This window comes from Antechinus flavipes, chromosome 1, assembly GCF_016432865.1.
Source record: "Antechinus flavipes isolate AdamAnt ecotype Samford, QLD, Australia chromosome 1, AdamAnt_v2, whole genome shotgun sequence".
Taxonomy (NCBI): Eukaryota; Metazoa; Chordata; class Mammalia; order Dasyuromorphia; family Dasyuridae; genus Antechinus; species Antechinus flavipes.
Window position 1 is genome coordinate 670,938,407 of NC_067398.1, and position 23,721 is coordinate 670,962,127.

Genomic DNA, 23,721 nt, shown 5'->3' on the forward strand with positions numbered 1-23,721 from the left:
GCCACCACTGGTTTTTGGGTGATATTATAAGTAGTACTTCAAACAACTATTTATTTATTGTTTTTGAATTGTATTGAACCTTTGAAGTAATCATGGGCATTAATTATGCCGTCAGCAAAAAACAATGGACTCAGATTCAGCTACCGCAGATTTCAGACTTATTTCTTCCATTGACCTAATACTGGCTTAATCCTTTCTCTTTTCAGAGGTTTACACTAGATGGCCTCTCTTCTAACTGAATTTAAAAGTCTATTCTGTTCCACAGTGGTTCATATGCCCATGCAGTTATGCAGGTAGAATTCAGAGGGCACAGAAGGAAAAATCAAAGGGGATGGTGAGCACCGAACCTGTATTTGCCTGACGGGACTTGATGAGTTTCTCCAGCAGCTCCTGAGGGATGGGCTCTCCTGTCTTGTAGTGCTGGGACATGCGCTTCAAAGGCTCCTTCTCCCACACCCAGTTTTCCAGCATCTGTGACGGTGCTTCTACAAAGTCTCGCTCCACATGGGTCCCACTGAACATGGCAAACTCTGCCTGTGAATGTGTGGACAAGGTAAAGACCATGGACTTCTGTTTTCTTCTATCCTGATCAAGGAATTCTCCACATTCTACTTGACCATCTCCCCTTCTGCTGGACTTTAATGAAGTCCCTAAAAGGTTAAGTCTATGTCCTCTAGGGTCCCCAACTTTATCCATAGGAAAAAATGTCAACACTGGAGACCAATGAGCTTTCAGAAGGAATCTGATAACAATCTGGGAAATACCGTTCCTGTGGAGCCCACAGGCCATAGTTTGCAGACCCCTGCCATAATCATTTACTTTCCATTCCAAACCCTTTCTTCAGCCCCTCACATTTCTCAAATTGCTCTAGATTAAGAATCATCAGGACTTCAGTGAACCCTAAGGAACTTACTGAAGCCAAATTCTACTGCTAAGTCAAGAGACCTGGATTCTAGTCTTACAAAGTCACTGGTAGCTCACTTTCCTTGACTGAAAAGCTGAGAAAACTGGGCTAGATTGCTAAGGTCTATGTGGGTTTGACATTCTATGACCAATTTTACCTTTGATCATCCTTTTAGCCTTCTTCCCTTCACTTAAAACTCTTGCCTCATCTACCTCAGCATGGCGAAGAGACTGAACTTACTGCTTGCTGGGCTCTGTCCTGGCTGAGTGCCCCCTTCCCCAGGCTCAGTCAGCTCTGGAGACCCCTAATTCAAAGCCAGTCTTGTTGCTGGCGTGCTGTGCCTAAGCTGCCTCCTCTATCCTCTGCCTGGGTTTCTGCCCGGTCTCTAATGCCCGACTAACCTAGTGGGATTGACTCTGGGTCCACAGGAACCACCAGAAGCCTCCTGTGTTGCTCCGATGTCACTGCAGCAATCAGAGACACAGGGTAGTGGAGCTCTGAGAGCAACATCTCCCCCAATCCCCAATGAGGCTGCCAACCCCTCCCTTCCTGTGGCAGCCCAAGGAGAGCCCATAACAGAAAGCCTGAGGTTTCTGCGTTCCCCATCCCGGCTTTCATACTACAACTCTGAAGCCGAGTCTGTTGAAAGAAGGGAGAGCAAGGGAGCTAGGCTGCAGACCAGTGAGGGCTCTGGGGAGAGGGTTACAGGGAGGCCGTCCCTCTATCATGTCACTGGGGAAAGTTTTAGGATCCGGGCTGAGCCGCAAGTGGCTTGATGTCTTTGTCACAAAATTCCCGAGAGGGCGCGCCAGCCCCGTGGCCAAGAGGACTCAAGTCTCGGAAGCTGGGTGAGTGTCACAAGACCATGCTGCATTTTTGCAGTGGTTCTTAACCAACCAACTTTGCATTTGACAATACTTCCAAGTCCTTCCCGGTGTCTGGGTCACCAAACCCTGGCGGTCAGGGGTCATGAGGCTGATCTTTCTGCACGTGACCTCAGCTAGCTGGAAGATCCCACCCACACTCCCCCTTTGATTCTGAGGTAAGTCCCCTTGGTCACGGGGCTGCCGTGACGTCCCCTGCTCCCCAACTCCCCATCTCCATGGGACGCCGCCGTACCTGAGAACAGAGCTGGTGCATTACATGTCCGAACTCATGGAAGTAGGTCTCCACCTCATCATGCTGCAGCAGGGAGGGGGCGTCCGGGGTCGGTTTGGTGAAGTTGGCCACCATGGCCGCAATGGAGATCTGCCGGCCACCGTCCTTGAGGAGGCAGCCGGGCTGTAGGCCGAAGCAGGCTGCATGCCCATACTTCCCTTCCCTGCACAGGGGAAATGAGTCAAGGCTTCAGGACTCGGAGAAACAATTACAGTAACGAGAAGGCCCGACGCGCTCAGCAAACCTCCCTGCCTGACCCTGCACAAATTGGTCCCCATCCGTAAGCTGGACTAGAAGAAAGTGCCTGACTCTAGAACCACAGACTCCTTAGGATGGAGTAGAGCAAAAAGCCAAATAGAATAAAAGTTCAATATAAAGCATGGGTGGCCAGACTGCTCAATGCGTAGAGCACCAAGCCTAGAATCAGGAAGAGCCAAGTTCAAATCCAGCCCCAAAGTGTACTAACTGTGTGACCCTCGCCAAGCCACTGGAGAAGGAAATGGTCAATGACTCCAGTATCTTTGCCAAAAAAAACCCATAGACGATATGGTCCATGGGGTTACAGAGTATCTGATATGATTGGACAACAATAACATATACAGAGTGGAGAAACAACTAAATAAAAAAATCCAAGGTGGAAAGAAAAAGACCTGGAAATCTTAGTGCACCACAAGCTCACCACCAGTCCCCACTGGTGAGCTGTCTGGCAGGGAAGCTCATGTGACATCTTAAGCTGCCTTTTAACAGGAATCTAGCACCAGAATGAACTCGTGATGATACCTTACCCCAGCATCCCTTCCTGGGGCCACAGACAAAGATCCAGGGAAGGAACTGGGGATGTTCGGCTAGGAAAAAGATGCCTTAGGGAGGGAATATCCTCACTGCCCCAAATATCTGATGGGCTATCAGATGAAGAGGGGATAAGCCTCGCTATTCCGTTTGGTCAGGGGCAATGAGCTTCTTTCTAAAAAGCAGCAACTCTGGATTCACTGAGGGAAGACCTGCCTGATTAGGGAAATGATGCTCTTCCTGTCACTGGAGGCCTGAAGAAAACGGATCATCACTCTCCAGGGATGCTGTAAAGTTTGGGCTTCGTGTGGGAGCTAGGCTATATGACCCCCAAGAGTCCTTCTCTAACTCCAAGATCACACGAAAGTGCCCAAAGTCACTGATTTGGCAAGTGGCAGAATGAGAACTGGAACTGTTGGAATCTTTACAAAGTGTTAACTCATTAGAGTTGACAGCGACAATAATTATCTAATTCAGCATGGTTCATTATGATTGCTCTGATCCTACAAGGAGATGTTATGGGCCAGAACTTGAAACAAGGTACGAAGTAGAAGTGAGGAGACAATGTTTAAATCTAGTTTAGAATTGTTTTAATCCTACAACAAATAATGGTTTTCCAGTGATATAATGATTGGTGTGTACTCAGTGTACAGCATATAAGCAAGAAGCTCTCGGGGCTAGAGAGTACTTTGGGAGAGACAGAAGCCCACTCTTGGAGGCAGAGTCAGATTCATTCCATTTTCCACCTTTGTGCTGGCTGGAGGATAAAGGACAAACCTTTGGACTTGGAGACATTCGGAGGGAGCTCTTAGAACCAAGCAGAGAGATAGGCCTCTAAGAAAGCTTTCTGGGCTCAAAGAAAGAAAGACTTGGAAAGAGATAATAAACATTTGGGATTTTATCAGCTGGCTGCATTTGGAATGATTATTACTCTGAAATGAAACTAAGGCTGCCTCCAGAAAACCTCCTCAAGAAACCTGATCCCATAGAACCATTATATTATAAAAAAGAAGAGACCACCACATTTTGGCGCCTGACCAGGACCCCATTTCCCGTTTCCCGGGTCCTTCCCACAATATCCACTCTGCCTCCTTGAGATTAGTGAGCAAGCAGGGCTACAGTGCAAGAAACACTTCCCAATTTCTTCTTGCTTTAAAAATGGAAACTCCCCCTTTGGGCCCCAACAATCTGAGGGGCCACTCTCCTTTAGCATTCCAAGCCACATGGTCCCCAGAGTCCTGCAGGGAGCCTGAGCTCCTCCTGGATACTCACCGGGGATACAGGTCCAGGTAGAATTTCCCTATCACTTTGCCCGAGTCCACATCCCTCACTGAATACAATTTCACATCCTCATGCCAAACCTTGGCATTCTCTTCTAGTTCAAAAGTCAGGCCCAGGAGCTCTTGGTATATGCCCAGAAGGCCCTTGGTGACCACCTGCATGGGGAAGTACTCCTTGAGCAAGTTCTGGTCCACATTATAGCGGGTCTCCTCCACCTGATTCATGTAGTAGCGCATGTCCCAGGCATTGATCTGGTTGTCGAAATCCAGGCCCCGCTTCTCACATTCTTTTTTTTTCAACTCCAAAATGACCGCTCGCTCTTCTTCCCCAAGAGGCTTCAGTTTCTGGGCCAGTTCATCTGGCAAGAAAGATAGCATTAAGAGAGTGAGATATTAAGGATGACAGGGGATCATAGAGAATTCTGTGAGCATCATGGGTAATATGGAGTACAGCAAAATGAGCCCATATGGGGATCAGACTGGGGTTCAAGCTCTTACTTCCTGACTATGATCCAAGGCAAAACCTTCAGTTTCTCAGGATCCTCGTTACCTCCTTTGTAAAATGAGATAAGTAGATGAGAAGATCTCTCTGCAGTCCTTTTTGGCTCTAAAGGTCTAGACTCAAATCATGCTGAGTACATAGCTACAGAACTGAAGCCCCCCAGGGGTGAGATGACCCCCAGGGGCTCATCCATCCAGTGTCACAGTTGAAGCATCACCATGGATGCCGGCTCAGCGCCCAGCACTCTTCCAACACTCCACAGCACCCCAGATCTTCCAGAGTTTGAACATATATTGTTTAATTCGATTTAATCATCATAACAATCTTGTGAGATAAGCAGGGTAAGTATCAATAACCCCATTTTATAAACTGAGTAACCCAAACTGAGAGATGCTATGTAACTTGCCCAATGTCACAACAGCAGGGCCAGTACTCATACTAAAGCCTACAGACTTTGAGTACAGAGCTCCTTGACACACTGGAAGCCCTGGCTGGAGAAGGGGGGAAAGGGGAGGAGGGAGCAATTACCTAGGAACGTGGCAACATCTTGACTTGTTTTGGCCATATTCATCTCTAGGACGTAGTCAGCATGAGTGTTAAATCCTAACAGGCTGGACTTCTGAGCCCGCAGATCTACAAGCTCCTGAAGGATTGCACAATTCTCCTAAGAGATGAAAGAGCACACACGGTTAAGTCATTTTGGGCTTGCCCTGGGGGACTCAGCAATGGCCATGCTTCCCAACCACCAGCAGGACCCACAATCACAGCTCCTGCTGGCAAGAATTGGTGGAATCTAAGACCAAGGAGTCAGAGGAGGAGGAAGATCAAAGGATGGAGAGCCTTCAGAAAGGACCTTTAAATCCCCCTAATCCAACCTCCTTAAACTTTGTGGTATTAAAAATGGGGATTCAAATAGGGGCCTTCTGCATAGTTCTTATTTTCTACTCTATGTTGTTGTTCAATCATTTTCAGTCATGTCTGACTGCTCCTGGAATAGTTTGCCATTTCCTTCTTCAGGTCATGTTACAGATGGAAAAACTGAGGCAAACTTGGTTACATGACTCACCCAGCTGGCAGCTGTGGGAATGGTAAGAAGGGCATGGAAAGAGACCCATCAGAAAGCAGAATTCTCTGGTGACTTGACCGGATGAGAGGGTACAAGAGTGGAAAAAAAGGCTAGTTACAGCCCCTCCAGAAGGGAGCTCTTCTACAAATAACCAGTGGTTAAGTAAGATCTTGGATACAGGCATAGGTGAAACTTCTGTTGTGACCAAGGCCAGATGGTGTCTTTATTATGTCTTAAAGAAGGGTAGGACCTTTGAGGGTTACCATTCCCAAAGGAATTTGCATTTTAAAAGGGGAACCTGGAGAGAGACAGAGGCTTACCCCAACAGGAATACCTATCTCAATGGCAGATTTGCGCCACTGGGGACTAAGCACAGTGGAAATGAGTCCCCAGTAAGACAGGACTATAAAATAGTCCATCAGTGTGGCTCCTTTCCCAATGGTCCCCCTCAGGAAACAGCACAATTCTCTCAAAAGGCCTCAACTACTCTTAGGGAACTGCCTTCAGAGCCAGAGGGAAATGCCAGCCTCATGACCTGCTGGACATTTGCAATGCTGCTCCCAGTCAGCTCTGGTCTTAAGACACACAGAAGGCAAAAAAGAGAATGAGAGTGAAAGAAAAGGAAGGATCTCAGAACCTCTGCAAACCCCTTACCTCCTTGCATCTACAGTTGAAAGCCTCTTCAACTTTCCTCCGAGTCTCAGGAACATAACACTTCTTTAGGAGAGGAAAATAATGAGGGTACTTGAGAGTGACTTTCAACTTATCATCCTTTGTCTTTTCCAAAGAGTTCAGAAAGTCCTCAGGAAGGCCTCCTGTGGAAACAAGGTCAAGGAAAAGAAGTTTACTTGAAAGCCAAAATTCTAACATGCAGGCACAGGGGGCAAGGGCTCATTTTCTCTCTGCTTTAAGAAGGTGAGGGTTGAGTGATGATACCTTCCACTGGGAGAAACAACAGGCATTGCAACCTGCAGTTCTAGCTCTGACTCTGACTGTAGGATCTGAGGGCATTTTATTTTCCCAGTCATTTCTTCACTTGCAAAATGAAAAGGGTTTGAAGGTAACCAATCATCTTAAGAATGCTCCTGCCTCTGATTTCCAAAGATCTTCTACTTCTAAAGGTCTTCTCGAGCTCTGATGTTCTATGTCTATCAGAGAGATGAGCATGTGTAGCTGGGTTAACATTAACCTAAAATGCTTAAAAATGTGGCTGATTCAGTCCCTTGGAAAACTGCTTCTATCAGAGTTTCCTAGCTATATCATCAGGTGACCACTGAGTCAAGATTCTTGTTCAACAGAGATAATAATCACTGCTTGATCCTCATCCTCTGGCAGGAATGAGACTCAAGTAAGAAAACTTTCCTCCATAGCCTTGCCATGCAACCAAATCCAAAGATTACTAGAGTTAAAGAAGAGAATAGATTGCAAAAAAGCAAATGCAAATGGGCAGTGAGAGGATCCACAAGAGTCAAAGAATCACAAAAATGACAAATGGAATCTGAGGAAAGATCTAAGCGTGAAAAGAAAAGACATTTTTCCTCTTTTTTGGCTAAAGTAAATTTCAAGTCATTTCATAACAGAAAAGAACCACAAAAGTCATGCCACTCACAGCAAGAGCCTACTGGAGAACAATGGACTGTGACAGCAAGAGCACTTGAGCTCCCCAAGACCCAGACCTTCCTTCTAGCAGTATACACTGCCCAAGTCTATCTAGCTTTGAAGTAGTATGCCTGGAGCCTTCCCCAACTGTACACTGAGGAGGGGAATTCCATGACCTTTACTATCCTGGGCTCTGCATCAAAGGCTAGCCTCGTGATTTTCCCTTCCCTGTTCAAGGCCAGATCTCATCTTCAAGACATGCTTCTGAACTCAGAGACAAAGACCCAGCAGTCAGATAAATAAATGAATACATATGAAGGCCCATACATACAAACTGTGGTGTTGTTCAAACTGTTTTTCTTTTAGATCTTTTGGGATGTCTTAGATTCTATTCCCTGGCCTGCCAAGATCCTACACAGCCATCTCCCTGCCTTAACTGACTCCTTAGAATATGAACTCATGGAATCACAGAAGAAAAAGGGATCTGAGAGGTCATATAATTAATTCATTTTATAAATAGGTTTAAAAAAATCTCCAGATAGATTGTGGTGATGCAAGTTGAAACTTTTCTTAGGTCAAAGAAGGGATAAGATAAATTCATAGTCCTAAGAGATCTCTCTACTGACCTTTCTGTGAAAGGACCTTCACCCTTCCAGTCACCCAGATTCATAACCTTGACGTTATCCTCATGTCAGCACTTCCACTTATCCTCATATCCAAACACCTGCCAAATCCCATTGATCCTAGCCCACTATCACCACTCTAATGCTAGCCTCCTAATTGGGTTTCCCAGATTCTAATCTTTTCCTCTCAACAAATCCACAAGCCACACAGCTGCTAAAGTTTTATGACTAAAAAAGGTTTAATAATGACACTCCCTTGCTCAAGAAGTTCTGAGAGCTCCCAGTTGCCTTTGGAATCAAACACAGACTCCTATGTTTGACATTTTTACAATCAACTCTAGCCTATCTTTCCATCTTTATGTCAAATTGCTCTTCAAGTACTCTATTATTTAAATATCCTGATAAACTTGCTTATCTCACATTCAACAAGTTCCCTCTCTTTACTTAACAATACCTTTGCGGTCCCTAATTCAAGAGATTATCTTCCTCTTCCCCGTTTAAAATCCCAACCCTTAGACAAAACTCAGGTCAGGGGTCACAAGAGCCCTCTGGGAACTCCCTCAGTAATAAATAACACAATGACTTTGTATATTATGCACTTCTAAATGTATAGGATATCTTCAAGATAACTGTTAGAATGTAAGAGCCCTGAAGGCAAGAACTGTGGGTTGTTTGTTAATTTGGATTTTTTCTATTTTTTTGTCTTTGTATACCATACAGTGCCAGGCCTATATCCACCAACCAGGTTCTAAGGATGTGGAGACTGTTGTCAAAAGAGTTATTTACTGATCTCAAAAGATCATTAAGAACAACACAAAAAAATGACAAAAATGACAAAATGTAGGCTAGTCAGTGTTGGACTTGTGGGAAGAGAGTGCACTAATGCACTGGAGCTGTGAATTAGCACAACCATGGTGGATCATTACTATGCTGTAGGAAATGATGTGATGCATAGAGAAACATGGAGATACCTATGAACTGATGCAGAGCAAAGGCAGCAGAGTCAAGAAAACAATCTACATAGTAACTATAAAAATGGAAATGGAAAGAACTGCTACATTCAAAAAATCAGAAATGAATGTGGCAAAATTATAAAAATCAAGCAGGACTTAAATGAAGAGAACGGAAAAGCTCCCTCCTCAGCCCTTTGTAAAGATGGGAAGTCCACAAGTGCTGCACAATTGTACTGATTGCCTTTGCTTATTTTTTTCCTCTTCTTTTCCTTTTTTTTTTTTTTTGCTAAAACAATTGGGGGTAAGTGACTTGCCCAGGGCCATACTAGGAAGTATTAAGTGTCTGAGGCCAGATCTGAACTCAGATCCTCCTGACTTCAGGGCTGGTGCTCTATCTATTGCACCAATTAGCTGTCCCCTTTCTTTTTTTTTTTTCCTAACTTTAAAAATTATTACTTATTGACAAGCAAAATGCCCAGAAAGACTTACATGAATTGATGCAAAAAATGAAATGAGCAGAACCAGAACACTGTATATAGTACCACCAATAATGTATGATGATCAAATGTTATTCTCAGTTATAAAATCCTCAGTTACAAACTATTCTCAGTTATAAAATAATCCAAGATAATTCTGAAGGACTTATGATGAAAAATGTTATTCTCTTCCAGAAACAGAACCAAATCTGAATGCAGATTGAAGTCTACTTTTCTTTATTTTTCTTACTGGATTTTTTTTTTTTTTTGTTTATATTTTTTTCTTCAATAACATGACTAATATGGGGGAAAACGTATTATTTGTTATATGAGATGGTTGTCTGGGAAGGAGGAAGTACTGAGGAAAACTATAGTAATATAAAAAATAAAAGATAAAAATTTGTTTTTAAAAAGTAGCTATTTACTAAATACAGAACAACTAAGTAAACTGTGGCACATTAAATTTTTTTTAATTAATTTATTTATTTTGAAATAACTTTTTATTGACAGAACCCATGCCAGGGTAATTTTTTTTATAGCATTATCCCTTGCACTCACTTCTGTTCCGATTTTTCCCCTCCCTCTCTCCACCTCCTCCCCCAGATGGCAAGCAGTCCTTTACATGTTCAATAGGTTACAGTATATCCTAGATACAATATATGTGTACAGAACCGAACAGTTTTCTTTGTGGCACATTAATGACAAGATTCTCACAATCACTACAATCCTATGCTTGTGTGCATTAAATGAATTGAATCAAAGACTGTAGAACCTGTTCCCATCATAGAATTCTAGTCCTGTTTCCTATCCAGAAAAAATCTACAAGACTTGAAACAATCAATTTGAGAACTGTTCCCACAGGACTCGAGAACACCTGTACTGTCCTGCACTCATGGATTTGTTGTGGGAAACCACTCAGGCCCTAGAAATGATTTGTGTTGTAATCTACCTTCCTCCCTTTTTCCCAGTGGTGATTTATATTTACAAACTGTGCCTTCATTCCAGCATGTGGAGCTCTCCTCAGGAGAACTTCAAATTCTCCAGACTGCTTTGTCACTCTGAAATTAATTAAGCTGCTTCTTGATTCCTAACACACCTGTCTCTAGTTTGCTTTGTCTTTGTTTTCAGCTATTCCCAGGTTAGAGACTGGTCCTGTTCAGACTACATTTAAAATTCTGTCAACATCCCCAATTGGTCACATGCAAATTCTAGCCTGCACCCCAAACAGAAATAGAAAGCAGGAAGGTAAGGCCCTTCAAGGTTTCTTTGTGGTGTTCTCATTTAGAATCCTCTCCACTCCTACCCCCATGTATAGGAGCTCTAATGCATATAGTGAAACATTCCTCCTGCCCTTCCATTTTTTGTCCCTCCTCTCCCCCCATCCTCAAATATTGCCATGGGATCCTTTACCTAGCTCTTCTCGGGTGAATGGCAAGAAGGTAGTGTCCTCATTCAGGTTCTTGTTGAAGTCGATGCAAAGGAGACTCAGCTTCTTTTTAATGTTTTTTATTTTCTAAAGGGAAAAGAAAGAAAGAAAGTGAGGGATCAGAAAGAAAAGGGCCATGGGGAAAAGTGTACACTCTAACTTTTGAGGCCCCAGGTGGCTCTGGTGGTCTCATTGCACCAGCAAGAGGAGAGACAAAGGAAACAAAGGGGGAGGGAAATGTGTGTGTATTAGCGAGAGCAAGAGCAAGAGAGTGAGAACAAGAACATGCAATAAGGGAACTCTAAAATAATGTCATTTAAAAACACACCACAACTTAGTTTTCTCAACAAGTGCTCTATTCTACCCCACTCCCCTCAAAGAAGTTACTTAAGGAGACAATGGATGCTTATACCACAAAGATTTCTCCAGTTATTTCAAGAATTTCTCTTTGAGACAGATAAGATTTAGAAGGGAAGCAATAAACAAGGAAAATATTTTTACATTCAAAGGTTCTGATAAAGGCCTCATTTCCAAATTATATAGAGAATTGACTCTAATTTATAAGAACTCAAGCCATTCTCCAATTGATAAATCAAAGGATATGAACAGACAATTTTCAAATGAAGAAATTGAAACTATTTCTAATCATATGAAAAGCTGCTCTAAATCATTATTGATCAGAGAATTCAAATTAAGACAACTCTGAAATACCACCACATACCTCTCAGACAGGCTAAGATGACAGGGAAAGATAATGATCAATGTTGTATACTTTAACATATTTAACATGTATGTATCTGCCATCTAGGGTAGAGGATAGGGGGAAGGAAGGAAAAAGTTGGAACAGAAGGTTTTGCAAGGGTTAATGTTGAAAAATTACCCATGTATATATGTTGTCAATAAAAAGCTATTAAAAAAAAAAAAAGATGAATGTTGGAGGGGATGTGGGAAAACTGAGACACTGATACATTGTTGATGGAACTGTGAACAGATCCAGCCATTCTGGGGAGCAATTTGAAACTATGCTCAAAAAGTTATCAAACTGTCATACCCTTTGACCCAGCGGTGTTTCTACTGGGCTTATATCCCAAAGAGATCTTAAAGGAGGGAAAGGGACCCACATATGCAAAAATGTTTGTGGCAGCCCTGTTTGTAGTGGCAAAAAAGTGGAAATTGAGTGGATGCCCATCAGTTGAAGAATAACTGAATAAATTATGGTATATGAATGCAATGGAATACTATTGTTCTGTAAGAAACGACCAATAAGATGATTTCAAAGAAGCCTAGAGAGACCTACATGAACTGATGCTGAGTGAAGTGAGCAGAATCAGGAGATCATTATACATGGCAACAACAAGACTATATGATGATCAATTCTGATGGACGTGGCTCTCTTCAACAATGAGATGATTCAAACCAGTTCCAATTGTTCAGTGATGAAGAGAGCCATCTACACCCAGAGAGAGGACTGTGGGAACTGAACATGGATCACAGAAGAGCATTTTCACTCTTTTTGTTGCTTGCTTGCATTTTATTTTACTTCACTTTTTTTGTGCGGCACGATAATTGTACAAATATGTATGCATATGTTGGATTTAACATATATTTCTACCATGTTTAATGTATATTGGACTATTTGCCACCTGGGGAGGGCGTGGGAGAAGGAGGGGAAAATTAGAACACAGGGTTTTGCAAGGGTTAATGTGGAAGAATTGTCCACGAATATATTTAGAAAAACAAAAAGCTTTAATAAATAGGTAAATAAAATCATTTCTCTGACCAGCAGGATGATTACAGAGAGGCTTGGAGAGACTGACATGAACTGATGCTAAGTGAAATGAGCAGAACCAGGAGATCACTTTACACTTCGACAAGGATATTGTATGAGGATGTATTCTGATGGAAGTGGATTTCTTTGACAAAGACTCAGTTTCAATTGATAAATGATGGACAGAGCAGCTACACCCAAAGAAAGAACACTGGGAAACGAATGTGAACTATTTGCATTTTTGTTTTTCTTTCCGAGTTGTTTTTACCTTCTGAATCCAATTCTCCCTGTGCAACAAGAGAACTGCTCGGTTCTGCACACATATATTGTATCTAGGATATACTGCAACATATCCAACATATATAGGACTGCTTGCCATCTAGGGGAGGGGGTGAAGGGAGGGAGGGGAAAAATCGGAACAGAAGCGAGTGCAAGGAATAATGTTGTAAAAAAATTACCCTGGCATGGATTCTGTCAATATAAAGTTATTATAAAATAAAATATTAAAAATAAAATAAATAAAATCATTTCTCTTTGGGGATTAAAGGTTTTCACAATCTATGGCTGTCCTTCTAAATCTATTCATGGGTAGAAAATCATCATCCATAGAAGAGAGATTCATTTTTGCAAAGGGCTAAAAAGTTACATTTACCTAATGACTAAGCCAATGAGACTGGAGCTGCCAAGCTGAGGATATCATTTCTTGTATTAAAAATCCAGGTGCAATTAAAAACCAGTAAAGCTCATTTCCTTTTGTATTTTTTAGGAACTGTTTTGCCAGAAATGTGTGCGGGTGGGCAGCGGTGGCTGCTTGCAAGAACACAGGACTGAACGACCAATATCAATTATCATCTATTAAGACTAAATTGGTGTTAAATAAATAAAAAAATAAGACTACTTGGTGTACCTCACCCACCTACAACCTATTCCCTTCTCCAAATCTTTGCAATGGATGTCCTCCAGGCCCAGAATGTTTTTCTTTAACTTGACCTCTCAGAATCCTGGTTTCTTCGAAAACTCAAGTCCAAAGCTACTTTGTGTAGCAGGCCCAGCCCAGTCCTTTGTCTCCCAGGTTACCTTCCATGTCTACTTTGTATCCACTAGGCACATGCTGCTGCCACCATTTAAAAAGAAGGTTTCTTTGGGCTTCTTTGTATCCTCAGCAGCGAGCATTCGGGCCCTTAACACAATGTGTCTGGCACCACGTGAGGCAAATATGAGATACAAAATATACATAAAGTAGACATAAGGGAATTAGCATGAGGGGATGACGGATGAGTGTGTGTTTGGGGCTGACAAGTCAGGAAATGTTTTGAGTAGGAAATGACCCTTGACCAGACATTGAGACCAGACAAGAGGGGGAGAGGAGAAAGAAGTGCATCTCCAGACAAGGGAGACAGCTTGTGCAGGATTAAAGCTGGACCTGAGGGAAAGAGGTTTGGCTGGACCACACAGTGTGTGGTAAATCATGGGACTGAAGGTGCTCTTCCATCACTGCTGCCCATTAAAGACAATGGCTTCAAAAAGAAATGGCAGATCTGGAAATGAAAAGCTGACCAGGCAGGCAGTATCTGAGAACAGGACTGGGATTTTCGAAAACACAATTAAAAACAGAACAGCATAAAACAATGGAAGGCTCCTAGCCAGGAATGGAGTTCATCTAACAAGGGCTATTAACAAGTAATTTTCCTGGTGACTCATAAATCTAATTAAAAGGGCATTAAAGTTGTTATAAAATTTTCATACAAAAAGATACAGGAGGAAAACACCTCCAGCCCTACTTTTGCAAAAGTAAGGATGGGAAAGTCCAGAGATGTGGAACATTATACTTATCAGTTTTCCTGAAATACTGGTTTTGCTTATTTTTTCTCTTCTTCCTCTTTTTTTTCCTTAAAAGGGGGGATGGAAGGGGGGGGGAGGGTGAGGCAGCTAGTTGGCATAATGGATAGTGCATCAGTCCTGAAGTCAGGAGGACATGAATTCAAATCTGGCCTCAGACACAACACTTTCTGGCTGTGTGACCCTAGGCAAGTCACTGAAACCTCAGCAAAAAAACCCAAACAAACAAACAAGAAAACAATCTAATATAAAGGATAGCTTTCTGGGAGGGGGACACAGGATAAAATTTAGGTGAAGATATCAAAAAAAACCTGATTCTAAGGACAAAAAAACTGCTTTGGTATATTCACTAAACTAGATACCACAGGGAATAATTAAAAGAGTAAAAAAGATGTCCAACAATTCATAGACATAAAATGCTAAAATAATAATAATAATAAAAAAAGAGCCAGTAATAAAATCTTCATCTATTCACAAATGTATAAAATACAAATAATTAGCAGTATAGAACTAAAGGTCCTCAAACAAGAGGCCAAATTTCACCTCATAAATATGACTTAAACTTTGTAGGGTGACATTTAATCATGAAACTATGGCTCTGGAAAGACACACACTATATATATATATATGATGGGAAAGCAGTCTGGTATATAAAAAACAAGAACTATATTCATATTTTTAAGTAATGACTACTCAGGTAACAAAATGTGTGGGAAAGAGATCAGAAGCCTATCATGGAGGTAAAAGAAAGCAGTGTTGGTAGAGTTCAGATATCAAGATAACATTTGGATCAAAACAGAGTAGGTAATAATTCACTAATTTGTCCTAAAAATTTCATTCTATAGAGAGTAGAAGAACTAAAAAACAAAATATCTACTTTCTCACCAACAAGGATAATCTGGCTGCTGGAATGGGAAAAAGGGCATCTTGCAGGGTTTGGGAGAAGAGAAACTTAACAGTTTGTTGTGCATTCTACAATTTGAGAGGGCAGAGAACAAAAAGATTCTAAGAAATGGAAGTTCTCAAGAATGAGACTCTGAAAGGAAAAAACAGAAATTCAATAAACGATCAATTATCTAAAGCAAAGTGTCAGCAGGGATAAGAAAGATATATGTATATATATATATATGAGGGAGGGTGTATGCTTATATCTACATATCTATACATAAATATATCTTTTCTTAACTATTGCTTGCTTGGTTGTAAGGAGGGGATGAAAGGGTGAAAAAGAATCAAGTAAAAAAGGTATGCAGCAGAGAACAAAAGAACAGTTTACAAGTAAAGAAAAGAAAGATACTCATCAATATAATTTCTTCTACTAATACATATTATTTTCTTGAATTGGCAATTTATTGTTATATATTTTGAATCTTCCCTGATATTCCATTAGGCACATGATGATGTTCTCTTTTGTTTTGTTTTTATTTTATTATTTCTTTTTGGTTTTCCTTTTTCCTTATTCAGCTTTTTAAAATAAACTTAAGTTTAAAAAATCAATTATCAAGAATCTACTACATACAAGGCCCTGCTCAGTTCTCAATTTTAATAAGAAGGAAAAGGAGTAGTTTGTCCAAAGAGATCTATGTGAATGAATATTAGCCAAAGATTTTAAAGACAGGTATAGAAAATGAAAAGTAAAAGATCAAATAAGTATTTATTAAGTGCCTTCACACTGACTATGAACTGCAAACAGAAACACAAGAAAGACAGTTTCTGTCCTTGGTCTTAGGAGAACAGGGTCAGGAAGCCCAAATTTAAGATTGAGCACAACTGCTTAAGAAGCTTAAGGGTTAATGTTGGAGGGGATGTGGGAAAACTGGAACACTGATACATTGTTGGTGGAGTTGTGAACGGATCCAGCCATTCTGGAGAATGATTTGGAACAATGCTCAAAACGTTATCAAACTGTGCATACCCTTTGATTCAGTAGTGTCACTACTGGGCTTATATCTCAAAGAGATCTTAAAGAAGGGAAAGAGATCCGTATGTGCAAGAATGTTTGTGGCATCCCTCTTTGTAGTGGCCAGAAACGGGAAACTGAGTGGATGCCCATCAAATGGAGAATGGCTGAATAAATTGTGGTATATGAATGTTATGGAATATTATTGTTCTGTAAGAAATGACCAGCAGGATGAATACAGAGAGGACTGGCGAGACTTACATGAACTGATGCTAAGTGAAATGAGCAGAACCAGGAGATCATTATACACTTCGACAACGATATTGTATGAGGACATATTTTGATGGAAGTGGATTTCTTTGACAAAGAGACCTGAATTTCAATTGATAAATGACGGACAAAAGCAGCTACACCCAAAGAACGAACACTGGGAAACGAATGTGAACTATCTGCATTTTTGTTTTTCTTCCCGGGTTATTTATACCTTCTGAATCCAATTCTCCCTATGCAACAAGAGAACTGTTCGGTTCTGCAAACATATATTGTATCTAGGATATACTGCAACATATCCAACATATAAAGGACTGGTTGCCATCTAGGGGAGGGGGTGGAGGGAGGGAGGGGAAAAAAAATCGGAAAAGAAACGAGTGCAAGGGATAATGTTGTCAATATAAAGTAATCATTAAATAAAAATATAGAAAAAAAAAAAAAAAGAAATGACCAGCAGGAGGATTTCAGAAAGGCCTGGACAGACTTAAATGAACTGATGCTGAGTGAAATGAGCAGGACCAGGAGATCATTATATACTTCAACAACAATACTATATGATGACCTGGCCCTCTTCAACAATAAGATGAACCAAATCAGTTCCAATGGAGCAGTAATGAACTGCACCAGCTACGCCCAGCGAAAGAACTCTGAGAGATGACTAAGAACCATTACATTGAATTCCCAATCCCTATATTTTTGCCCGCCTGCATTTTTTTATTTCCTTCACAGGTTAATTGTACAATATTTCAGAGTCCAAATCTTTTTGTACAGTAAAATAATGATTTGGACATGTATACTTATTTTGTATTTAATTTATACTTTAGCATATTTAACATGTATTGGTCAACTTGCCATCTAGGAGAGGGGGTGGAGGGAAGGAGAGGAAAAATTGGAACAAAAGGTTGGCAATTGTCAATGCTGTAAAATTACCCATGCATATAACTTGTAAATAAAAAGCTATAATAATAATAAAAAAAAGAAATGAATGCAAAACAAATATGATAAATTCGGGAGGAGAGAACACTAGTTGCTAGAGGAATCAGAAAGGGTCTCATGTACTTGAATTGAATTATGAAGAAAATAAAAGGATTGGAGGAGGTGGATGTGAGATGGGAATGCCTTATGTTACAGAGGTAAAGGGGATAGCATGTGGAAAGCCACAGAAGATACAGCTCAAATTTGGAACTCTGCTCAAAAAGTTATCAAACTGTGCATAACCTTTGATCCAGAAGTGTTACTACTGGGCTTATATCCCAAAGAGATACTAAAGAAGGAAAAGGGACCTGTATGTGCAAGAATGTTTGTGGCAGCCCTCTTTGTAGTGGCCACATACTGGAAACTGAGTAGATGCCCATCAATTGGAGAATGGCTGAATAAATTGTGGTATATGAATATTATGGAATATTACTGTTCGGTAAGAAATGACCAGCAAGATGATTTCAGAAAGGCCTGGAGAGACTTACGTGAACTGATGCTGAGTGAAATGAGCAGGACCAGAAGATCATTATATACTTCAACAACAATACTATATGATGATCAATTCTGATGGACCTGGCCATCTCCAGCAATGAGATAAATCAAATCAGTTCCAATGGAGCAGTAATGAACTGAACCAGCTACACCCAGCGAAATAACTCTGGGAGATGACTAAGAGCCATTACATTGAATTCCAATCCCTATATTTTTGCCCGCCTGCATTTTTTGATTTCCTTCACAGGTTAACTGTACAATATTTCAGAATCCGAATCTTTTTGTACAGTAAAATAATGGTTTGGACATTTTGTATTTAATTTATACTTTAACATATTTAACATGTATTAGCCAACCTGCCATCTAGAGGAGGGGGTAGAGGGAAGGAGGGGAAAAATTGGAACAAAAGGCTGGCAATTGTCAATGCTGTAAAATTACCCATGCAAATAACTTGTAAATAAAAAGCTATTAAAAATTAAAAAAAAAAAAAAAGAAGATACAGGTCAGACAAAATAGTGAACTAGATCACCAGTTACTGTGTTGACCAAGTCTAAAATGATTCATGTTTTTAATTACACTGCCTTTTGTGATGCAACTGAATACATTTTAAATTGTGTTGGAATTATAGGAATGACCCCATAAACTCATAAATAGAATATAGATGCCAAATTAAAAAAAAAAAAAAAAGGAACTTAAAGGTTAAAAAAAAAAGGCTTTTTAAAATTACACTGTAAAAAAGAGAAAAGTCAAAGAAGGAATACACTCAAGGCTTAGGATAGATGGTGACAATGGAAAAAAGACAGAGCTAATCCAGTTTTATTTTGTTTGTTTTGTCTCCTGAGGAGAATTACCTTGGTACTGCAAAGGTCAGAATGAAAAAATGCTAATAGAGAACAGATATTGAAGATAAGTAAGAAGAAAGAAAGAACACTTCAGGTTCCTTTTGACGAGCTCAAGTTCAAGTAATGAACTATACCCTTAGCAGGGACCAGAAAAATCAGGAGGTTCTGTGATGGGCAAGTTCCTGTTGGGGAGCCATCTCTGAAAGATGAAAAAGGGGGAGAAGACAACATAAGAGAAGAACAAATGTCCCAGTTCTTAAAAAAAAAAAATCCTGCAAACTAACAACTAATAAGTTTGACTTCAATTATTAGGAAAATTCTGAAAGGTTTTTCTAAAAGGATAGTTAATGAATATCTAAGAAAAGAAAGAACCAGTAGGCCTTAATAAGAACAGGTCATCTCAAACTAACCTCTCTTCCTTTTTATGTTAGGGTTATTAGACATTTTATGGATACAATTCACCTAGATTCTAGTAAATAAAGCATTCAATAAAATCTCATGCTCTCCCTACAAATGAGATAAAATGACATGAGACAGATGATAAGACTTAAGAATGAGATGAATGGACTAATGGCTCAATGTTAACCTGGAATATGGCTTCAAGGGGGGAGCCTCAGGGCATTTGGTGTTGTATTTTTCTGAATTTTCACTAAGGATGGGGGTTGTAGGTTCACCAGGTATATGTATTAAATATCCACAAGTGATACAAAGCTGGAAAGTCAGTTACCTCATTGTACAGCAGAATGCAGAATTCTAAGGGGTTTGAATAGTTACATTATTTCGTTGAATTTAATAAGATAAAATACAGGAATGATTTTGTTTGTGATTTTGTGGGCTTGTGATTTTCTTAGTATAAGGAACTCCTGGGTGTGGAAATTCTTTCTGTCAGGGTAGAACAGCACCTAACCTGCAATCTGGCATTGTAAAAGTTACCTGGAACAGTGAGAGGTTAAGTAATTTGCCTGGGGAGACAGAGCCAGTATTAGAAAAAAGAACTTAAATTTAGGACTTCCTGCTTGAGTGTTGGTCTTCAGAAATTATGCAAAGCTCTATAAAACTATGACATTTAATGGGCATAAGTATATAGTCTTACACTTGATTAAATAAATGCCACAATACTACTGGGCTTATACTCCAAAGAGATACTAAAGAAGGGAAAGGGAACTGTATGTGCCAAAATGTTTGTGGCAGCCCTGTTTGTAGTGGCTAGAAACTGGAAACTGAGTGGATGCCCATCATGGAGAATGGTTGGGTAAATTGTGGTATATGAATGTCATGGAATATTATTGTTTTTTTTTTCTTTTCTTTTTTTAATAGCTTTTTATTTACAAGTATGGGTAATATTACAGCATTAACAATTGGCAAACCTTTTGTTCCAATTTTTCCCCTCCTTTTCCCCACCCCCTCCCCTAGATGGCAGGATGACCAGTAGATGTTAAATATATTAAAGTATAAATTAGATACACAATAAATATACATGACCAAACCGTTATTTTGCTGTACAAAAAGAATTGGATTCTGAAATATTATACAATTAGCCTATGAAGGAAATCCAAAATGCAAGCAGGCAAAAATATAGGGACTGGGAATTCAATGTAATGGTTCTTAGTCATCTCCCAGAGTTCTTTCAGGGGGTGTAGCTGGTTCAGTTCATTAGTGCTCCATTCATTAGTGCGCCATTGGAACTGATTTGGTTCATCTAATTGCTGAAGATGGCCAGGTCCATCAGAATTGATCATCATACAGTATCATTGTTGAAGTATATAATGATCTCCCGGCCCTGCTCGTTTCACTCAGCATCAGTTCATGTAAGTCTCTCCAGGCCTTTCTGAAATCATCCTGCTGGTCATTTCCTACAGAACATACTGTTTGGTAAGAAATGACCAACAGGATGATTTCAGAAAGGCCTGGAGAGACTTATATGAATTGATGCTGAGTGAAACGAGCAGAACCAGGAGATCATTATATACTTCAACAATGATAATGTATGAGGATGTATTCTGAAGGAAGTGGATTTCTTCGACAAAGAGATCTAACTTAGTTTCAATCAATCAATGATAGACAGAAGCAGCTACACCCAAAGAAAGAACACTGGGAAATGAATGTAAACTGTTTTCATTTTTGTCTTTCTTCCTGGGTTATTTTTACCTTTTGAACCCAATTCTTCCTGTGCAACAAGAGAACTATTCGGTTCTGCACACGTATATTGTATCTAGGATATACTGTAACCTATTTAACATGTATAAGACTGCCTGCCATCTGGGGGAGGGGAGGGAGAAAGGGAGGGGAAAAGTCGGAACAGAAATGAGTGCAAGGGATAATGTTGTAAAAAAAAAAATTACCCAGGCATGGGTTCTGTCAATAAAAAGTTATAATTTTTAAAAAATAAATGCCATTAGATATCTATACCCCAAGTCTACAGAGAAGCTCATCTGAAAAAGACCAGTGTTATAGTTATAAAGACAACAAGCTCAGAGTGAGTCAAGGGTGTGTTCCAGGAGTCAAAAAAAAAAAAAAAAAGCTAATGAAGCCACTGGAAAGGGGAAAAAAAAAAAAATAAAGCAAGCTGTCTAAAACTAAGGAGTTGATAGTGGCAAGATATTCTACCCTGATTGGTTTATTTCTATGTTCAATTCTGGACTCCATATTTAGGAAGGATATTAACCAGTTGGAGAAATTCCAAGAAAGGCAAGCAGGATGATAAAGAACTTTCAAAATCTTGCCACATTAGGATTAACAGAAAGAACTGGGGACATTTCATCTGAAGAAAAAAAAAAGACTTGGAGGAACATGATAGCTAAAGGCTGCCTTGACTAAAAAAGATTAGAAGATTTCCACTTATCCCTACAGGAGAGAACCAAGTACAATGGGAAGAATTAACAGAAAAGCAGAATTAGAGGATTTCAGGGAAATTTTCCTGACAATTCATAACATAAGATGGGCTTTCTTGAAGGATAATGGGTTCCCAAAAACATTTATTGCAACATATTTTACAACCCAAGAGAACTGAAAACAAAGCAGGTACCATAGAACTGAGAATGGCTAGATAAACTGCAGAATATAAATATAACAGAATATTGTTACTTCAGAGAGACTTGGGAAGATTTAAATGAAACTTAGCAGAATAAAATAGGCACAGTAATGCAAAGATAAACAACAATAAAACACCTAGGAATCCAGATCAATGCAATGACCATTCTTAACTTCAGAGGGCTCTTCTTTTCTGTTTTGCTTAATTGTCAGAACAGAGGATTCTATGAGGGTTACTGGGAAGTTCCAGTGCTTTTTAAAAACGTCAATAAAAACATTTCCCCCCGAAATAGCAAAAACAAAAGGTTTTCCTTCCCTAGAAGTCTTTAAGCAAAGATTGAATGATCAGTTGTTATATCATATTGTAGATGGAATACAGGCCATACTTAATGGCCTCAATCGCCATATTCAAAGTGTACTTCCCAACTCATAAGACTTTATTCTGACATTCCACGCCAGTCCTTCAATGAAAAGAAACAAATATAAGGAAAATGTTGATGTGGATGAATACATTAATTTTTTAAATTCAGTTTCCTTCCTCTGGCATGTTTCTTAAAAGTGGGGGAAAAAGGCAGACTGTCAAACCCCCAGTTATTTCTCAGATAAAACAGTGCCTCTAAAGCTGAAAGAGACCTTTGAGATCACTTGAGGTTCCGAATGAGGAAGAGATTTGCCCCAAATGATAAAGGGAGTAATTGGTAGAGAAGAGAAAAGGTTTCCCATGAGAAGGGCTTCTTGAGACAGCAGAATGGTCACCACCAAGGCACCTAGTCATAAAACATTAATGTATGAGACTTCAAGGGGCTACCAATTTATGTGCACAGTAAAGAAGAGAGGGAGGAAGCCCATGTCATTGAACCTCATGGATTCTTCATGAGGCTATCCCAATAATATGACAATTTCAATTTGGCCACAGCTTGTACCTGTGTGAACACACATTGAGAGTTCTTACTTCTTGGGTTTCTTCTGGGAGGTGCAGTCCATTCCGCTTTCCCAGCTTAACTAACCGATCCAGGTATCTCTTGGCTTCTGGCCTTAATGAGTCTACCGAAACTTTCTCCTAGGAAAATAAGAAAACCAAGTTTAAAGATCCCTTCAAAGGACAGTACTTCAAAATTATAAAACATTAGAGCTGGGAGGGATCTTAGGGTCTCATTGAGTCTAACACCTTTGACTTTACAGAGGAGGAAAATAAGCCTCAGAAGGGAAATGACTTCATAAAATTCTGGAACTGGAAAAGACCTCAAATATTATCTAGAGACATTATACACACAGCAATAGCAATATTGCTCGATAAAGAACTGTGAATGACTTAGCAATACAATGACCCAAGACAATCCCAAAGAACTCAACGTGAAACATGCTACCTGTCTCCAGAGAGAGAACTGATATTGATTGAATACAAACTGAATCATGCTATTTTTCACTTTTTCTTTTATTCAAATATGGAAAAGTTTTACACAATTGCACATATATAACCTATATCTGATTGCTTACCATCTCAGGGAGGGGAAAGAAGAGGGAGGGAGGAATAGAATTTGGAACTCAAAACTTTAAATAAAAATATTTAAAAATTGAAGGGAAAAAAAGGTCATCTTAGTGAAACTCATACCTGAAGCATAAATCATTTTGTAACATCCCAGTTAGTCAAAAAATCTTTACACTTCAGTGGCAAGAAGTGTACTGTCTCCTCAGGGCTGCTTATTCCATGTGGGAACAGCTATAATGGTTACATTTTCTCTCATCCTGGCTGAAATTCGCTTTTCTGTAAATTCTGTACTTTAAGATCCTAAGTCCTGAAGATAAGCAGAACATGTCTATTGCCC

The 23,721-nt window shown here is 40.0% G+C and overlaps 1 protein-coding gene across 1 annotated transcript in view; it reads right to left on the reverse strand.

The window, feature by feature from the left end:
• Positions 1-23,721, reverse strand: part of THOP1 (thimet oligopeptidase 1) — a 51,842-nt gene that overhangs the window by 12,817 nt on the left and 15,304 nt on the right. The window contains exons 4-10 of the mRNA XM_051972215.1: positions 22,848-22,955; positions 10,761-10,863; positions 6,354-6,514; positions 5,162-5,297; positions 4,124-4,490; positions 2,024-2,225; positions 348-534 (exon numbers count right to left, since the gene is read on the reverse strand). Of these exons, the coding sequence (XP_051828175.1) occupies positions 348-534; positions 2,024-2,225; positions 4,124-4,490; positions 5,162-5,297; positions 6,354-6,514; positions 10,761-10,863; positions 22,848-22,955 (1,264 nt within the window). The remainder of the gene's footprint in view (positions 1-347; positions 535-2,023; positions 2,226-4,123; positions 4,491-5,161; positions 5,298-6,353; positions 6,515-10,760; positions 10,864-22,847; positions 22,956-23,721) is intronic.